General features: G+C 36.9%; 1 protein-coding gene across 4 annotated transcripts in view; it reads right to left on the bottom strand.

Annotated features, from left to right (window-relative positions):
* The window catches only part of LOC136041802 (KAT8 regulatory NSL complex subunit 1-like), a 65591-nt gene that overhangs the window by 20592 nt on the left and 30961 nt on the right, over nucleotides 1-14038 (bottom strand). For all 4 annotated transcript variants that reach the window (XM_065726558.1, XM_065726557.1, XM_065726559.1 and 1 more), the window contains exon 7: nucleotides 4221-4326. In XM_065726558.1, the coding sequence (XP_065582630.1) occupies nucleotides 4221-4326 (106 nt within the window). The remainder of the gene's footprint in view (nucleotides 1-4220; nucleotides 4327-14038) is intronic.

Here is a 14038-nt window from a genome sequence, read left to right as displayed (position 1 = left end):
AAAGGGAGATGAAAAATTGGAAAAAATTAGGTATTTATAACATACGAGTGGGTGATCGGATCTTAATGAATTTTGATATTTAGAAGGACATCATGACTCAGAGCTCTTATTTTAAATCCTGACCAACATTAAGCCTCTTATTTTCCTTTTAAATCAATCTATTGATTCATAGAATTTTACTAGAGCTCATACCATATGATCTCTTGGCTCTTAGCTCTTCTTGCCTCGTCATAAGTGCCATATGAGCTCTTAGCTCTTGTTACGCTATGCGACCGAAAATGAAATAAAAATTCATTTTTAAATGTCGGCACAATAAAATTAATTTCAAAAGGATACTTTGAAATAACCCTTAATAGTATTTCTCAAGGTTTCAAAACCCCTGGATTACCAGTTTTTGAGGCCACTTGACAAAACGATACCAGGTCCAAACGACAAGATTTATTTTTTATTGTATTTTTGGAAGGCAAGCGCCAAAATATCATTAGCCTTTAGTGTTTTCCAAATTAAAACAAAATAGTTATCGAACCGTTAGCTTGTATTAGATATCGAAGTCTTGGCTTAACAATAAACCGTTCTTGAATCGTATCTCTGAAGTCACTGCTTGTTTCCAGTATTTAGAACAGTTTATAAAATTTACAGTGTACAGAACACGTTAGGGAAGGATTTAATTTTTCAGTTAGTCTTAACAAACAATAGACCGGAATAGAAAAGAGACCAGTGCTTTCCAAACTGTCACATTGCGACCCTATTGACTTATTCACGCATGTCCCGGACATGCTTTTGCTCATGTTGGGGCCTTTACATGTTCATGGAGCTTCCAAATATGACATCCGACCGCAAGCTAGTTTCAGGAGGTAAAAGTGGTCACCTCCAAGGTCATCACGCCATCTCTTCCTGGGTCTTCTGGAAGTGCTTCTACCAAGGGCCCTTCCCCACATCTTATGTAGGCTACCCAACCCGACCACATTTAACAAGGAATTTGACCTTCACAGATACTACCCGTTTTCCCGTTCACATCTTAATTAACAAAAAAAAAAAAAAAAAAAAAAAAAAAAATTGTCTTTCCTGATCAAATACCCATCAGGCAGCATAACAATTACAAACTACCATCAGTACAAAATGTCACATTTTGTCCGAAGCATTTGTTGTTATATATTGAATCCTAAATTTAAAAATTAAATTTTTTGTTCTAACACAGCGAAGAGTCCGAAGGCCTAACACGAAGTATAAAAGTGCACTTCGTAAACCTAAAAGCTATACCCCATTTTATTTGTTTATTTAATTGTTGCTATGGGGCCCTGACAGCCGACACAGATATTCTCTTTACTTCTATTATTTATTTAATATTTTTTTTTGCATTTTTTCCCTTGTTTTATATTATTGCTTCTTTCTTCCCTTATTTATCAGTATCTCCTCCATAATCGAGACACATTCCTCTTATAGGTGTTTTACAGCTATGCACAAGTTTTACTTGATAAATCAATTGATTGGCAAGGACGAATTTGTGATTCTGCTGGCAGCGGTATAAGTGCCATCTCAGAATATCCAGTTGTACCGACATTGTTCCAAACCAAGTTTGTACATCACTGGCTAGTCACTTTAAAATCACGGAAGTAATTACCACTATGAAAAAAAAATGTTCGTTAAATTCTACAAATTTCGTGATTTTAATGATCATTTCCAGAAGATAAATTAACCGCTATGGGGATCAGTTTAAAAATTGATTTTAATGAAGGCACAAATGGGGTAAACCTATAAATATATATATATATATAGGACGGGCTCTCTAGAAAACATCTAGAATATACGTATCCTGTAAACATATATTTGTCAAAGCCACAGATATGGGAGTTCAGCCATGGCCTGTTTTTTTCAGAAAAGAGAAACACATTTACCAAAAAACGAGTTTTGGATCAATACCGGTGGTTGGAAAGGGGTCTCCTTTGAACAGGTCGGCACATAACCTGAGAATTTTTCCAAGTCCAAGGGTTTTCCTGTATTATTGCGTTGTACCTATATGGTTATTGGACATTTAGTGTATTCTTGCTAAGTAAAGCAACAACATTAAATATCCCTAATTTTATTTTGTCATATCTAGTACCTTTTTTCAAACAGTTCATGGTAACAACCTGTAAGTAAGGAATGACAGGGGGGGGGGATATTTTAAATAAGAGGAACTTTCCATGAAGGATTCTCCCATGAGAAGGGGGGGGGGGTGTAGGGAACTCTCCAAGAAAAGAGAGCCGGATTTCCAGGCAACATTTGAAAAACAATCAGAAATTAATAGAGGAAAAGAGAGGGGGTTATCCCCTATTTCACCCTTTACGTTAACGTTTCAATTTCTGTCTCAATTCCTTAAGAACGACCCCTGAAACACAAGGGTTGTTTATTTAGAATAAGGAACTTTTTCAAAAGGATTAATAACGTTATCGTGAAAAGTGAGGCATTGAGGAAGGGGCAACCCCTCATATACGGAATAATTTCTGTTCGTTTCGAGTTTTAATGCTCCTCCTTACTTTAAGTTAAAAAGAAAAACTTTTTTTATTTATTTAATCTCTCTCTTAAAATAGTTGAAAACAACAAAGAATGTATCAGTAACGCTCCCGAAAGCATAAAGTTTGTCCCATGAGAATGCATATCATCAAAATTATGTAAGTAAAATTTAACAGCGCAATTCAGCGAGAAATTGCGAAGATTAGAGAATTTTATGAAAGATTTACGTATGCCACCACTTAAGAGATAAAATTATGAGACCATATTCAAAACTTCACAACAAACACCCAAATATATATATATATATATATATATATATATATATATATATATATATATATATATATATATATATATATATATATATATATATATATATATATATGTATATATATATATAATAACGTGAAGTAAAAAGCATTTCTATTTTTACTTTAGGAAAACTAACTTATCAACATTTAAGTTTTGATATTTTCAAGCTTTAATTTACACTGAGAGCTCTAAAAGAACGAGCAAGCGCTTATTACACCATTTTCAAAACTCACCAACTTTTACGGAAGCATGAACTTAGTTTATAAATCATACCTTCTAAATAGCAGTAAACGCTGTAATACCTCAACAGACCACATACAAATAAATATATGAAATAAATCAATAAATAAGAAAAACATCAGGATGGAATTATCAGTTCTAAAACAACCTGTACATATGTCAAACTTCAAAGAAAAACAAAGTTTAAGAGTACACATCAATGAGAAACTCTTAACTAATCCATCGCCACGCCAAGGTTCAAGAATGGGATAAGAACGAAAAAAACTAAATTATGTGTTAGAAAATTTGGTACTTTTGTCTTATAGCCATCACAGTCAAAATCTTGTATCACAAACATGAGACAATAACCAATTTTCATTGTCTTTATACCAGACAATATTGGCTTCGGCTCGGTGGGAAACTACATTGTAGCTATATTTTAATTAAATATTTAGTTGGTATTTGGTTAGGTTAGTTTAGGTTACGTATTTAATATAATACGGTCCCTTCCATTATTTTTTGTTGTAGTTTTTATAATTTTGTTGATAAAGTGTTATACTTTCATGATATTTTGTTTTATTTCCTTAGCATTAACCAAACTTCACTTCTCGACAGAACTTGAGTGTCGTGGCTATAATACACAAAGTACAGAAAATCATTAGGCGCTGGTGCATCATACAAATAGAGGATTTTCAAGATTTTAACAAATTTTCCAATGATTTCCTCCACTTTTCAAGTGATTTCTTTTTTTCCTGTTATTTGAATCTTCCCGAAGTAAAAATGCACGTCCACGTTCATATTTATAAAGATGAAGTTCATATTCATACCCTTTGATACCTAACTGTTTAAACTTTCCAACGAAGAGTGAAACAGTAGTCTGCCAGAATTTTTTTTGTTTCATAGAAGCGATTTCACTGAGACTGTCTACGGATATCCAAGAGCCACGGCTATATACCTGGACTGACTACTCTCGAGATAGTCCATTAAATCTTCACATGGAAATACAAATTTTGAAGAAATTTGTGGTAGAGTTGATTTGTGTGTGCGTGAAACAGGGGGGGGAGGAAGGGGCTTGTGGCATTAATCCGGTCACGACATTCTCGAGATAAAAGAGAAGGCTGATATAGAAGAGATAAAATAGGGAAATAGCGAAATATAGAGGGTAAAGCACCCACAAGATGTAAGGATATACTTACTTTATTTCACATTGCATATTCCGATCTTGATATCTGGATCCTTCCGCACTACTAGTGGATGGGGCAGGTGAAGCTGGAGAGTCAGTGCAGTCTTGGTCTGATTCATCTAAAGATTCAAAACATTATTCACTGAAGAGTTCAAGCTATTAAAACTAAAAAAATACCATATATAATCGTATATTTTACTTTAGAGATGTGCAAGTCGGTAATAAGTTGAATGAATCCCCCCCCCCTTCCGACATTTTACCTTTTAAGTTATAGGTTGAGCCTTAACTTTCTATTATCATAAGTAAAATTCTCAAAAAGTTACGATATAATATTGGGATAAAAAACAATTCAAGCAATATTATCTCCTTTGTAACTTGTCTCCATTGTTTGTTTCATACAGTTAAAGTATATACTGTCTTTAAAAATTAGAAAAAAAAAACTTGGAATTCAATTTTGTATGAAAAACATCTCTATAGGGAGTGATGCAGTTTTTGGCAGTAGCGGGTGCCACGTTAAGAAAAAGTAAAGTGTGCGAAAAAAAAAACAGCGAAAAAAAGTGATATCAAAGCGTTTGTCAAGTAGCACTAGAAATTTGCATTCTTAACATCTTCATTGAATTTTTTTAATTGGGATCAAATTCAGCAAATCCCTTTCCTTAATGCTAGGACTTGAGGCCTTTAGAGTAAAATTCAGTTTACAGGTAATTGTTAAATGTGCTCCAAAGGGGTATCTAGAGGTATTGGTAGTCTTCCCGAATTAGTTACTTCTACTGGGAGCCCCTTCTGCATTCAATGGGCACCTGCAATTATTTAATTACGTTCAACAGCACTTGTTGAAACTTATTACATTAATATTATTTGTATGTTGTTCTTTAGAGCTCAATAAACTCTGATATCCTTTTACAAATAGAAAATTCTAGTGGGGTTGCAAGATCATCTTGACATCCCACTCCTGGTATTCATTTTGATGTCGAAACCACATTCAATGGAGCATAATAATTAGGTTTTTCTACAAAAAAAAAAAATTTGCCAATCAGCTCTGTTGAATGCAGGGTCTACGTACCTCATTCAAGAGACCTATGTAAGTGTGAACTCGACTTACGATATTCCAACTTTATGTAGAATATGAAACTTTAAGAATATGCGACTGAAAGCCAATTTCAAATCCTAGGGAGTTTAAATGAAATCTAGAGCATCTAGAATATGATCTGTGATCCAACTATGGTTTTCTTTTGGTTTGGTTTTCTACGATGACTTCTTTTTTGTACTTTCTCATCAAAATACTACAATAGTATTTTTGTTTTTGACACTTCAAAAGGCCACTGGAACTTTTAATTTCCGTTTAAATAAGCCCTCTCGCGATATTCTAGGACTACTGGGTCGATACGATCACCACTGGGTTAAAAGAAAGAAAGTAAGAACGAAAGAAAGAAGAAGAAATGCAAAAAACGCATCCGTGATGCGTGCCTTGATGGAATTTCTTCTGGTAAAAAATACAAAATTCCACATTTTTGCAGATAGGAGCTTGAAACCTGTACAGTGGGGTTCTCTGATACGCTGAATCTGATGCAGTAATTTTCATTAAGATTCAATGATTTTAGGAGATGTTTCCCCTTTTTTTGAAAATCAGGCAAATATTCTCAGGCTCGTAACTTTTGATGGGTAACGCTAAACTGATGAAACTTATATATTTGAAACCAGCATTAAAACCCAATTCTTTTGATTCTATTGGTACCAAAATTCCGTTTTTTGGAGTTTTGGTTACTATTGAGCAGGGTCGCTCCTTACTTACAGTTCGTCATCACGAACTGTTTGATATGTCTAGTTTTGACTGGGAACCAGCATATTCTTAGTGTTTGAATTCTTCTAGGAGCTTCATTATTATGAAATAATCAAAATAAAAACTAGAAAATCACAGCTTCAAAACTAAACTTTCTTTTGTTTTATTTTTTTTTTTGTGCACTAGGGCCTTCTTGGTCCAAGAAATTTAGGAATAAAAGATTTGTGTGGGTAAGAAGTTTTTTGAGCCTTTTTTTTAGCGAAGGGGGCCTCAGGATTAATTTTGTTTTTAGTTTCACTGATCAGCGATAACAAGTTTCTTTGCCGATTTCAGAGACCCTTTTCCCTCCCAGCTAAATGTTTGGTACCAATGAGCCAATCAATGATTCTTAAAAGTTTCAAGTCAATCAGCAAAAAGTTCTTGGACCGTTGCCAAGCAAACCCATGTAACCAAATTAATTTTCTTTTTTGTGCACAAGGTCCCTCTTGACCCAGGGACTGTATTTTTCTGTTTCAAACTATTCAAAAAAAAAGTTTTTTGATTTTACGCCGGGTCCTGTTTTAAGCAAAGCCAGCATTTTTCCCTTTTCTATTTGTTGGGTCTACTTAGCCCAGGAATTCAGGATATAAGCCCTAAAACTATCAAAAATATTGCTGACCCTCCTTTTTCACCTATTTCTGAGGGTCCTGTACCTCCAGATACTTTTTTTTTTCATATATGTTCCTTTTGGATCACGGACACAAAGATATAAGTTCAAGAGAAAAAAGTCGGGTAGTCAGGTAAGAAGTCAATAACCAGGGAAAAGAAGTTTTCTGGATCATTTCTGGGCCACCAGCACTCTACTCCTCCCCAACAAAGTATATAATCCCCTTGGCTTATTTAGCGATTCCTGAAAGTTAAGACCCAATCAAATAGGCAAGATCTGACACATCCCCCTTTTTTTCATTGCAAAATCTATTTACAAACGACTGGCGACTTTCATTATTTACAGCCATCATCCCAGGGATTGCGGTTGTCTTGCCAGCTCTATTGGACCTTTGAATGATTCTGAGCAAAATTTTTATCTAAAAATGTTGACTGAAAGTCTTCTGAGGGTTAAAATGGAGAATAAGTAGCAAAAACGGGCACTTGATGAGGATTGTTTCCCTCTAAGCAGCTTCATTTCGGAAGGTATTGGTACTTCTGACACAAAAACGAAGACTTTTTAGCATTTTGGTTAATTTCTATAAGCCAAGCTAGTAAATATTGCACTTTCTAACTAACAAATTTGATCAACCCAATTAGGTGAAAATTGGCGTAAACATTAGAAAAACTTAAAACCAAAAATGGTAGAAATAGTCAAAGCAGTCAATTTGATTTGGGTTAATGATTTTTAATGCTTCAGTTGGTCATGCCCAAAGAAGCCTAGCATCTATGCTTACCACTCAGCGTAATGGGCACTGAGCACTCAGCCTGAGCCTCAGAGTTATCGTGACAACCAAGATTACTACGAGCAATACGTTCATGCTATTTTCATTTAGTTTTTAACTAAGAAGTCACTACTTACATCATAATGGCAAAATACAACGCTTACATTCATACTTCTTTTGAAATCCCATTTTTAGTTCCCCATCTTCAAACACCTGACTAAACCCTCGATTTTTAGTTAATCGTGAAAACTAAAATAATTTTGAAACCTTGCGTTTCGTTTGTTCTTTTTTCACGCAGAATATCAACAAATGTTTACGCAATACTTGGGTAATAAATTGCATCTTTTGTTGCTAAGAGTGTGCATTGTCCTTTTGGCGTATTAGGATCAATAAAATGTTAGGAAAGCTGTTGAATTTTGTTGTATTATTTTGGTCCAGTCAGATATCAGAAAAGAAAAAGTCAAGAAGATCAAATGGCAGATTGAATTCCCATGAATATCTTAGGAAGTTGGCCCTTTTTTACCCGACAATGCTATAAAGAAAGCTATACATTATTAATCAATTCGAACTTGGTTACAAACATTTTTAATCAATGGTTAGATGATTTGACCTTGGTTTTATATTGGATTCACAAACAAAATCTTGCTGTGGCATGAATCATTGATAAATGCACGGATTTTCAATCTTTGATTCAGAATATCGGAGAAATTACCCTGTTATTTTGGCAGAATTCTCTCACCAGGAACAAACTTGGAAAAGAAGTAATCTCGCCAGACAACAGTCAAAAAACCAAAGTGTAAAAAAAGTATAATTCAAATTGTCAAGTATTGGTACGCTGAAGAAGAAAATAACCGAGGAAGCCGTCGTCTAAGAGCTGGTAGCTGATGTTGACGATTTGCGGCATCGAATTGCCAAAACACGGATTACCGATTAGGGACTATTGAATTTTACACACCAGGGATACAAGCAACTTACCTCGGCCCCAAATTCAGATAAATGTGCATTTTATTTGAAAAATCGTTTAATAGTCGATAATTAATTATTAAAGATGCACCATTCAGAATCAGACCAGGCTTCTTTTGCAAGATTAAATCGGAAAAATTAGAAAAAATGAGGTATTTTTAACTTACGAACAGGTGATCGGACCTTAATGAAATTTGAGGTTTGGAAGGATATCGTGTCTCAGAGCTCTTATTTCAAATCCCAACAAGATCCAGTGACGTTGTGGGGAGTTGGGAGGGGGGCCTAAGATCTTGGAAAACGCTTAGAGTGGAGGGATTGGAATGAAAATTGGTGGGAAAAATAATCACAAGTCCTAGATACGTAATTGACATAATCGGAACGGATCCATTCTCTTTGGGGGAGTTGGGAGGGGGGATGGTTAATTCTGAAAAATTAAAAAAATGAGGTATTTTTAACTTGCGAAGGAGTGATCGGATCTCAATGAAATTTGATATTTGAAAGGATATCGTGTTTCAGAGCTCTTATTTTAAATCCCGACCGGATCCAGTGACATTGGGGGGTGGCTAAAATCTTGGCAAACACTTAGGGTGGAGGGATCGGGATGAAACATGGTGGGAAAAATAAACACAAGTCCTAGATACGTGATTGACATAACCGGAACGGATCCGCTCTCTTTGGGAGAGTTGGGGGGGAGGTTAATTCTAAACAAGAGCTAAGAGCTCATATGGCACTTGTGACGAGGCGAGAAGAGCTAAGAGCCAAGAGATCATATGGTATGAGCTCTAACAAAATTCTATGAATCAATAGATTGATTTAAAAAGGAAAATAAGAGGCTTAATGCCGGTCAGGATTTAAAATAAGAGCTCTGAGTCACGATGTCCTTCTAAATATCAAAATTCATTAAGATCCGATCACCCACTCATTAGTTATAGATACCTAATTTTTTCTAATTTTCCCTCTCCCTTTAGCCCCCCAGATGGTCGAATCTGGTAAAACGACTTTATCAAGTCAAATTGTGCAGCTCCCTGACACGCCTATCAATTTTCATCGTCCTAGCACGTCCAGAAGCACCAAACTCGCCAAATCACTGAACTCCTCCCCCCAACTCCCCCCAAAGAGAGCGACTCCAGTACGATTCTGTCAATCACGTATCAAGGACATTTGTTTATTCTATCCACCAAGCTTCACCCCGATTCCTCGTTTTTCCAAGATTTCCCCCTCCAACTCCCCCCAATGTCAAACGATCTGGTCGAAATTTGAAATAAGAGCTCTGAGACATGAATTCTTTCTAAAAATCAAATTTCATTAAGATCCGATCATCTATTCGTAAGATAAAAATACCCCAATTTTCACATTTTCCAAGAATTCCGGTTTCCCCCTCCAACTCCCCCCAACGTCACAGGATCTGGTCGGAATTTAAAATAAGAACTTTAAAGCACAAGATTCTTCTAAATATCAAATTTCATTAAGATCTGGTCACCCTTTCGTAAGTTACAAATACCTCAATTTTCAAAATTACCCCCCCCCCTCCAATTCCACCAAAGAGAGCAGATCCGGTCCGGTTATATCAGTCACGTATCTTAGACAGGTTTTTATTCTTCCTATCCAGTTTCATCCTGATCTCACCGCTTTAAGTATTTTCTAAGATTTCCGGTCCCCTCCCCCCCAATTATGCTTGATCCGGTTGAGATTTAAAATAAGAGATCCAAGTTACGAGGTCCTTTTAAATATGAAGTTTCATGAAGATCCGTTCACTCCTTCGTAAGTAAAAATACGTCATTTTTTCTTATTTTTCAGAATTACCCCCCCCCCCAATAGATCGGATCCGTTCCAATTATGTAAATCACGTATGTAAGACTTCTGCTTATTTTTCCCACCAAGTTCCATCCCGATCCCTCCAATCTAAGCGTTTTCCATGATTTTAGGTTCCCCCACCCCAAACTTCCCCCAACGTCACAAGATCCAGTCAGGATTTAAAATAAGAGCTTTGAGACACGATATCCTTCTAAATATCAAATTTCATTGAGATCCGATAACCCGTTCGTTAGTTAAAAATACCTCATTTTTTCTAATTTTTCAGAATTAACCCCTCCCCCAACTACCCCAAAGAGAGCGGATCCGTTCCGGTTATGTCAATCATGTATCTAGGACTCGTGATTATTTTGTCCACCAAGTTTCATCCCGATCCCTTCACTTTAAGTGTTTTTCAAGTTTTAGGTTTCCCCCTACCAACTCCTCCTCCCCCCCAATGTCACCAGATCTGGTTGGAATTAAAATAAGAGCTCTGAGCCGCGATATCCTTCTAAATATCAAATTTCATTGAGATCCGATCACCTGTTCGTAAGTTAAAAATACCTCATTTTTTCTAATTTTTCAGAAATAACCCCCCCCCCAACTATCCCAAAGAGAGCGGATCTGTTCTGTTTATGTCAATCATGTATCTAGCACTTGTGTTTATTTTTCCCACCAAGTTTCATCCCGATCCCTCCACTCTAAGTGTTTTCCAAGTTTTAGGTTTCCCCCTCCCAACTCCCCCCCAATGTCACCAGATCCGGTCGGGATTTAAAATAAGAGCTCTAAGACACGATGTCCTTCTAAACATCAAATTTCATTGAGATCCGATCACCCGTTCGTAAGTTAAAAATACCACATTTTTTCTAATTTTTCAGAATTACCCTCCCCCTCCCCAACTACCCCAAAGAGAGCGGATCCATTCCGATTATGTCAATCATGTATCTGGGACTTGTGCTTATTTTTCCCATCAAGTTTCATCCCGATCCCTCCACTAAGTGTTTTCCAAGATTTTAGGTTTCCCCCCTCCAACTCCCCCTAATGTCATCAGATCCGGTCGGGATTTAAAATAAGAGCTCTGAGACACAATATCATTCCAAACATCAAATTTCATTAAGATCCCATCACCCATTCATAAGTCAAAAATACTTCATTTTTTTCTATTTTTTCCGAATTAACCGGCCCCCCACTCCCCCCCCCCAGATGATCAAATAGGGAAAACGACTATTTCTAATTTAAGCTGGTCCCGTCCCTGATACGCCTGCCAAATTTCATCGTCCTAGCTTACCTGGAAGTGCCTAAAGTAGCAAAACCGGGACCGACAGACAGACCGACAGAATTGGCGATTGCTATATGTCACTTGGTTAATACCAAGTGCCATAAAAATCAGAAACAATGAGGTATTTTCAAATTACGAAGGAGTGATCGGATCTTAATGAAATTTCATATTTAGAAGGACCTCATAACCCAGATCTCTTACTTTAAATACGACCGGATCAAGCGTCATTGGGGGGGGGGCAAAAATCTTGGAAAATGCTTATGGCGGAGAGATCAGGATGAAACTTGGTGTGAAGAATAAGTACAAGTCCAAGATATGTGACGGAAATAACCGGACCGGATCCGCTCTCTTTGGTGGAGTTGGGGGGGAGTAATTCTGGAAAATTAGAAAAAATGAGGCATTTGTAACTTACGAACGGCGATCAGATCTTAATGAAATTTGATCTCTAGAAGGATCTTGTGCTTTAGAACTCTCATTTTAAATCCCGACCAGATCTGGTGACATTTGGGGGGAGCTGGAGGGGGAAACCGGAAATCTTGGAAAACGCTTAGAGTGGAGAGATCAGATGAAACTTGATGGGAAGAATAAGCACAAGTAATAGATATGTGATTAACATAATTGGAACGGATCCGTTCTCTTTAGGGGAGCTGGGGGTTCTTAATTTGGAAAAATTTGAAAAATTGAGGTATTTTAACTTAAGAACGGGTAACCGGATCTTAATGAAATTTGATATTTAGAAGGAACTCATGTCTCAGAACTCCTATTTCAAATCCCGACCAGATCTGTTGACATTGAAAGGAGTTGGAGGGGGAAACCGGACTGGGTCCGCTCTCTTTGGGGGAGTTAGGGGGTGGGATTCAGTGCTTTGGCGAGTTTGGTGCTTCTGAACGTGCTAGGACGATAAAAATTGGTAGGCCTGTCAGGGAGCTGCACAAATTGACTTGATAAAGTCGTTTTCCCCAATTCGACCATCTGGGGCACTGAAGGGAGAGGAGAAAATTGAAAAATTAAGGTATTTTTAACTTACGAATGGGTGATCGGATCTTAATGAATTTTGATATTTAGAAGGACATCGTGACTCAGAGCTCTGAGACATGAATTCCTTCTAAAAATTAAATTTCATTAAGATCCAATCATTTATTCGTAAGATAAAAATACCCCAATTTTCACGTTTTCCCAAAATTCCGGTTTCCCCCTCCAACTCCCCCAAATGTCACAGGATCTGGTCGGAATTTAAAATTAGAACTTTAAAGCACAAGATCCTTCTAAATATCAAATTTCATTAAGACCTGGTCACCCTTTCGTAAGTTACAAATACCTCAATTTTCAAAATTACCCCCCCCCCCCAATTCCACCAAAGAGAGAAGATCCGGTCCGGTTATGTCAGTCACGTATCTTAGACAGGTTTCTATTCTTCCCATCCAGTTACATCCTGATATCACCGCTTTAAGTATTTTCTAAGATTTCCGGTCCCCCCAACTGCCCCCACCAATTACGCTTGATCCGGTTAAGATTTAAAATAAGAGATCTGAGTTACGAGGTCCTTCTAAATATGAAGTTTCATGAAGATCCGATCACTCCTTTGTAAGCTAAAAATACGTAATTTTTTCTTATTTTTCAGAATTAACCCCCCCCCCCAACAGAGCGGATCCGTTCCAATTATGTAAATCACGTATGTAAGACTTCTGATTATTTTTCCCACCAAGTTTCATCCCGATCCCTCCAATCTAAGCGTTTTCCATGTTTTTAGGTTCCTCCACCCCAAACTTCCCCCAATGTCACCAGATCCTGTCAGGATTTAAAATAATTGCATTGAGACACGATATCCTTCTAAATATCAAATTTCATTGAGATCCGATCACCCGTTCGTAAATTAAAAATACCTCATTTTTTCTAATTTTTCAGAATTAACCCCTCCCCCAACTACCCCAAAGAGAGCGGATCCGTTCCGTTTATGTCAATCATGTATCCAGGACTTGTGCTTATTTTTCCCACCAAGTTTCATCCCGATCCCTCCACTCTAAGTGTTTTCCAAGTTTTAGGTTTCCCCCTCCCAACTCCCCTCCCAATGTCACCAGATCCGGTCAAGCTTTAAAATAAGAGCTCTAAGACACGATATCCTTCTAAACATCAAATTTCATTGAGATCCGATTACCCGTTCGTAAGTTAAAAATACCTCATTTTTCCTAATTTTTCAGAATAATAATATAAGATCCCATCACCGGCTCATAAGTTAAAAATACTTCATTTTTTCGATTTTTTACGAATTAGCCAGGCCCCCACTCCCCCCGATAGTCAAATTGGGAAAATGACTATTTCTAATTTAAGCTAATCATGTCCCTGATACGCCTGACAAATTTCATCGTCCTAGCTTACCTGGAAGTGCCTAAAGTAGCAAAACCGGGACCGACAGACCGACAGAATTGGCGATTGCTATATGTCACTTGGTTAATACCAAGTGCCATAAAAAATAATAATAATACAAGGGAGACTATTACTCTTTTCTAAGTGATCACTACTATGATAACTCTGATTCAGAGGTACATTGTTATAGGTAAATGATCTGTTCCAGAATATGTGACCTGTAGGTATAATAACTTTAGGCACAC

The sequence above is a fragment of the Artemia franciscana genome, unplaced genomic scaffold (genome assembly GCF_032884065.1).
Source record: "Artemia franciscana unplaced genomic scaffold, ASM3288406v1 PGA_scaffold_38, whole genome shotgun sequence".
NCBI lineage: Eukaryota > Metazoa > Arthropoda > Branchiopoda > Anostraca > Artemiidae > Artemia > Artemia franciscana.
The sequence above is the reverse complement of the archived record's forward strand: the minus strand, read 5'-3'. Positions and strand labels throughout refer to the sequence as shown.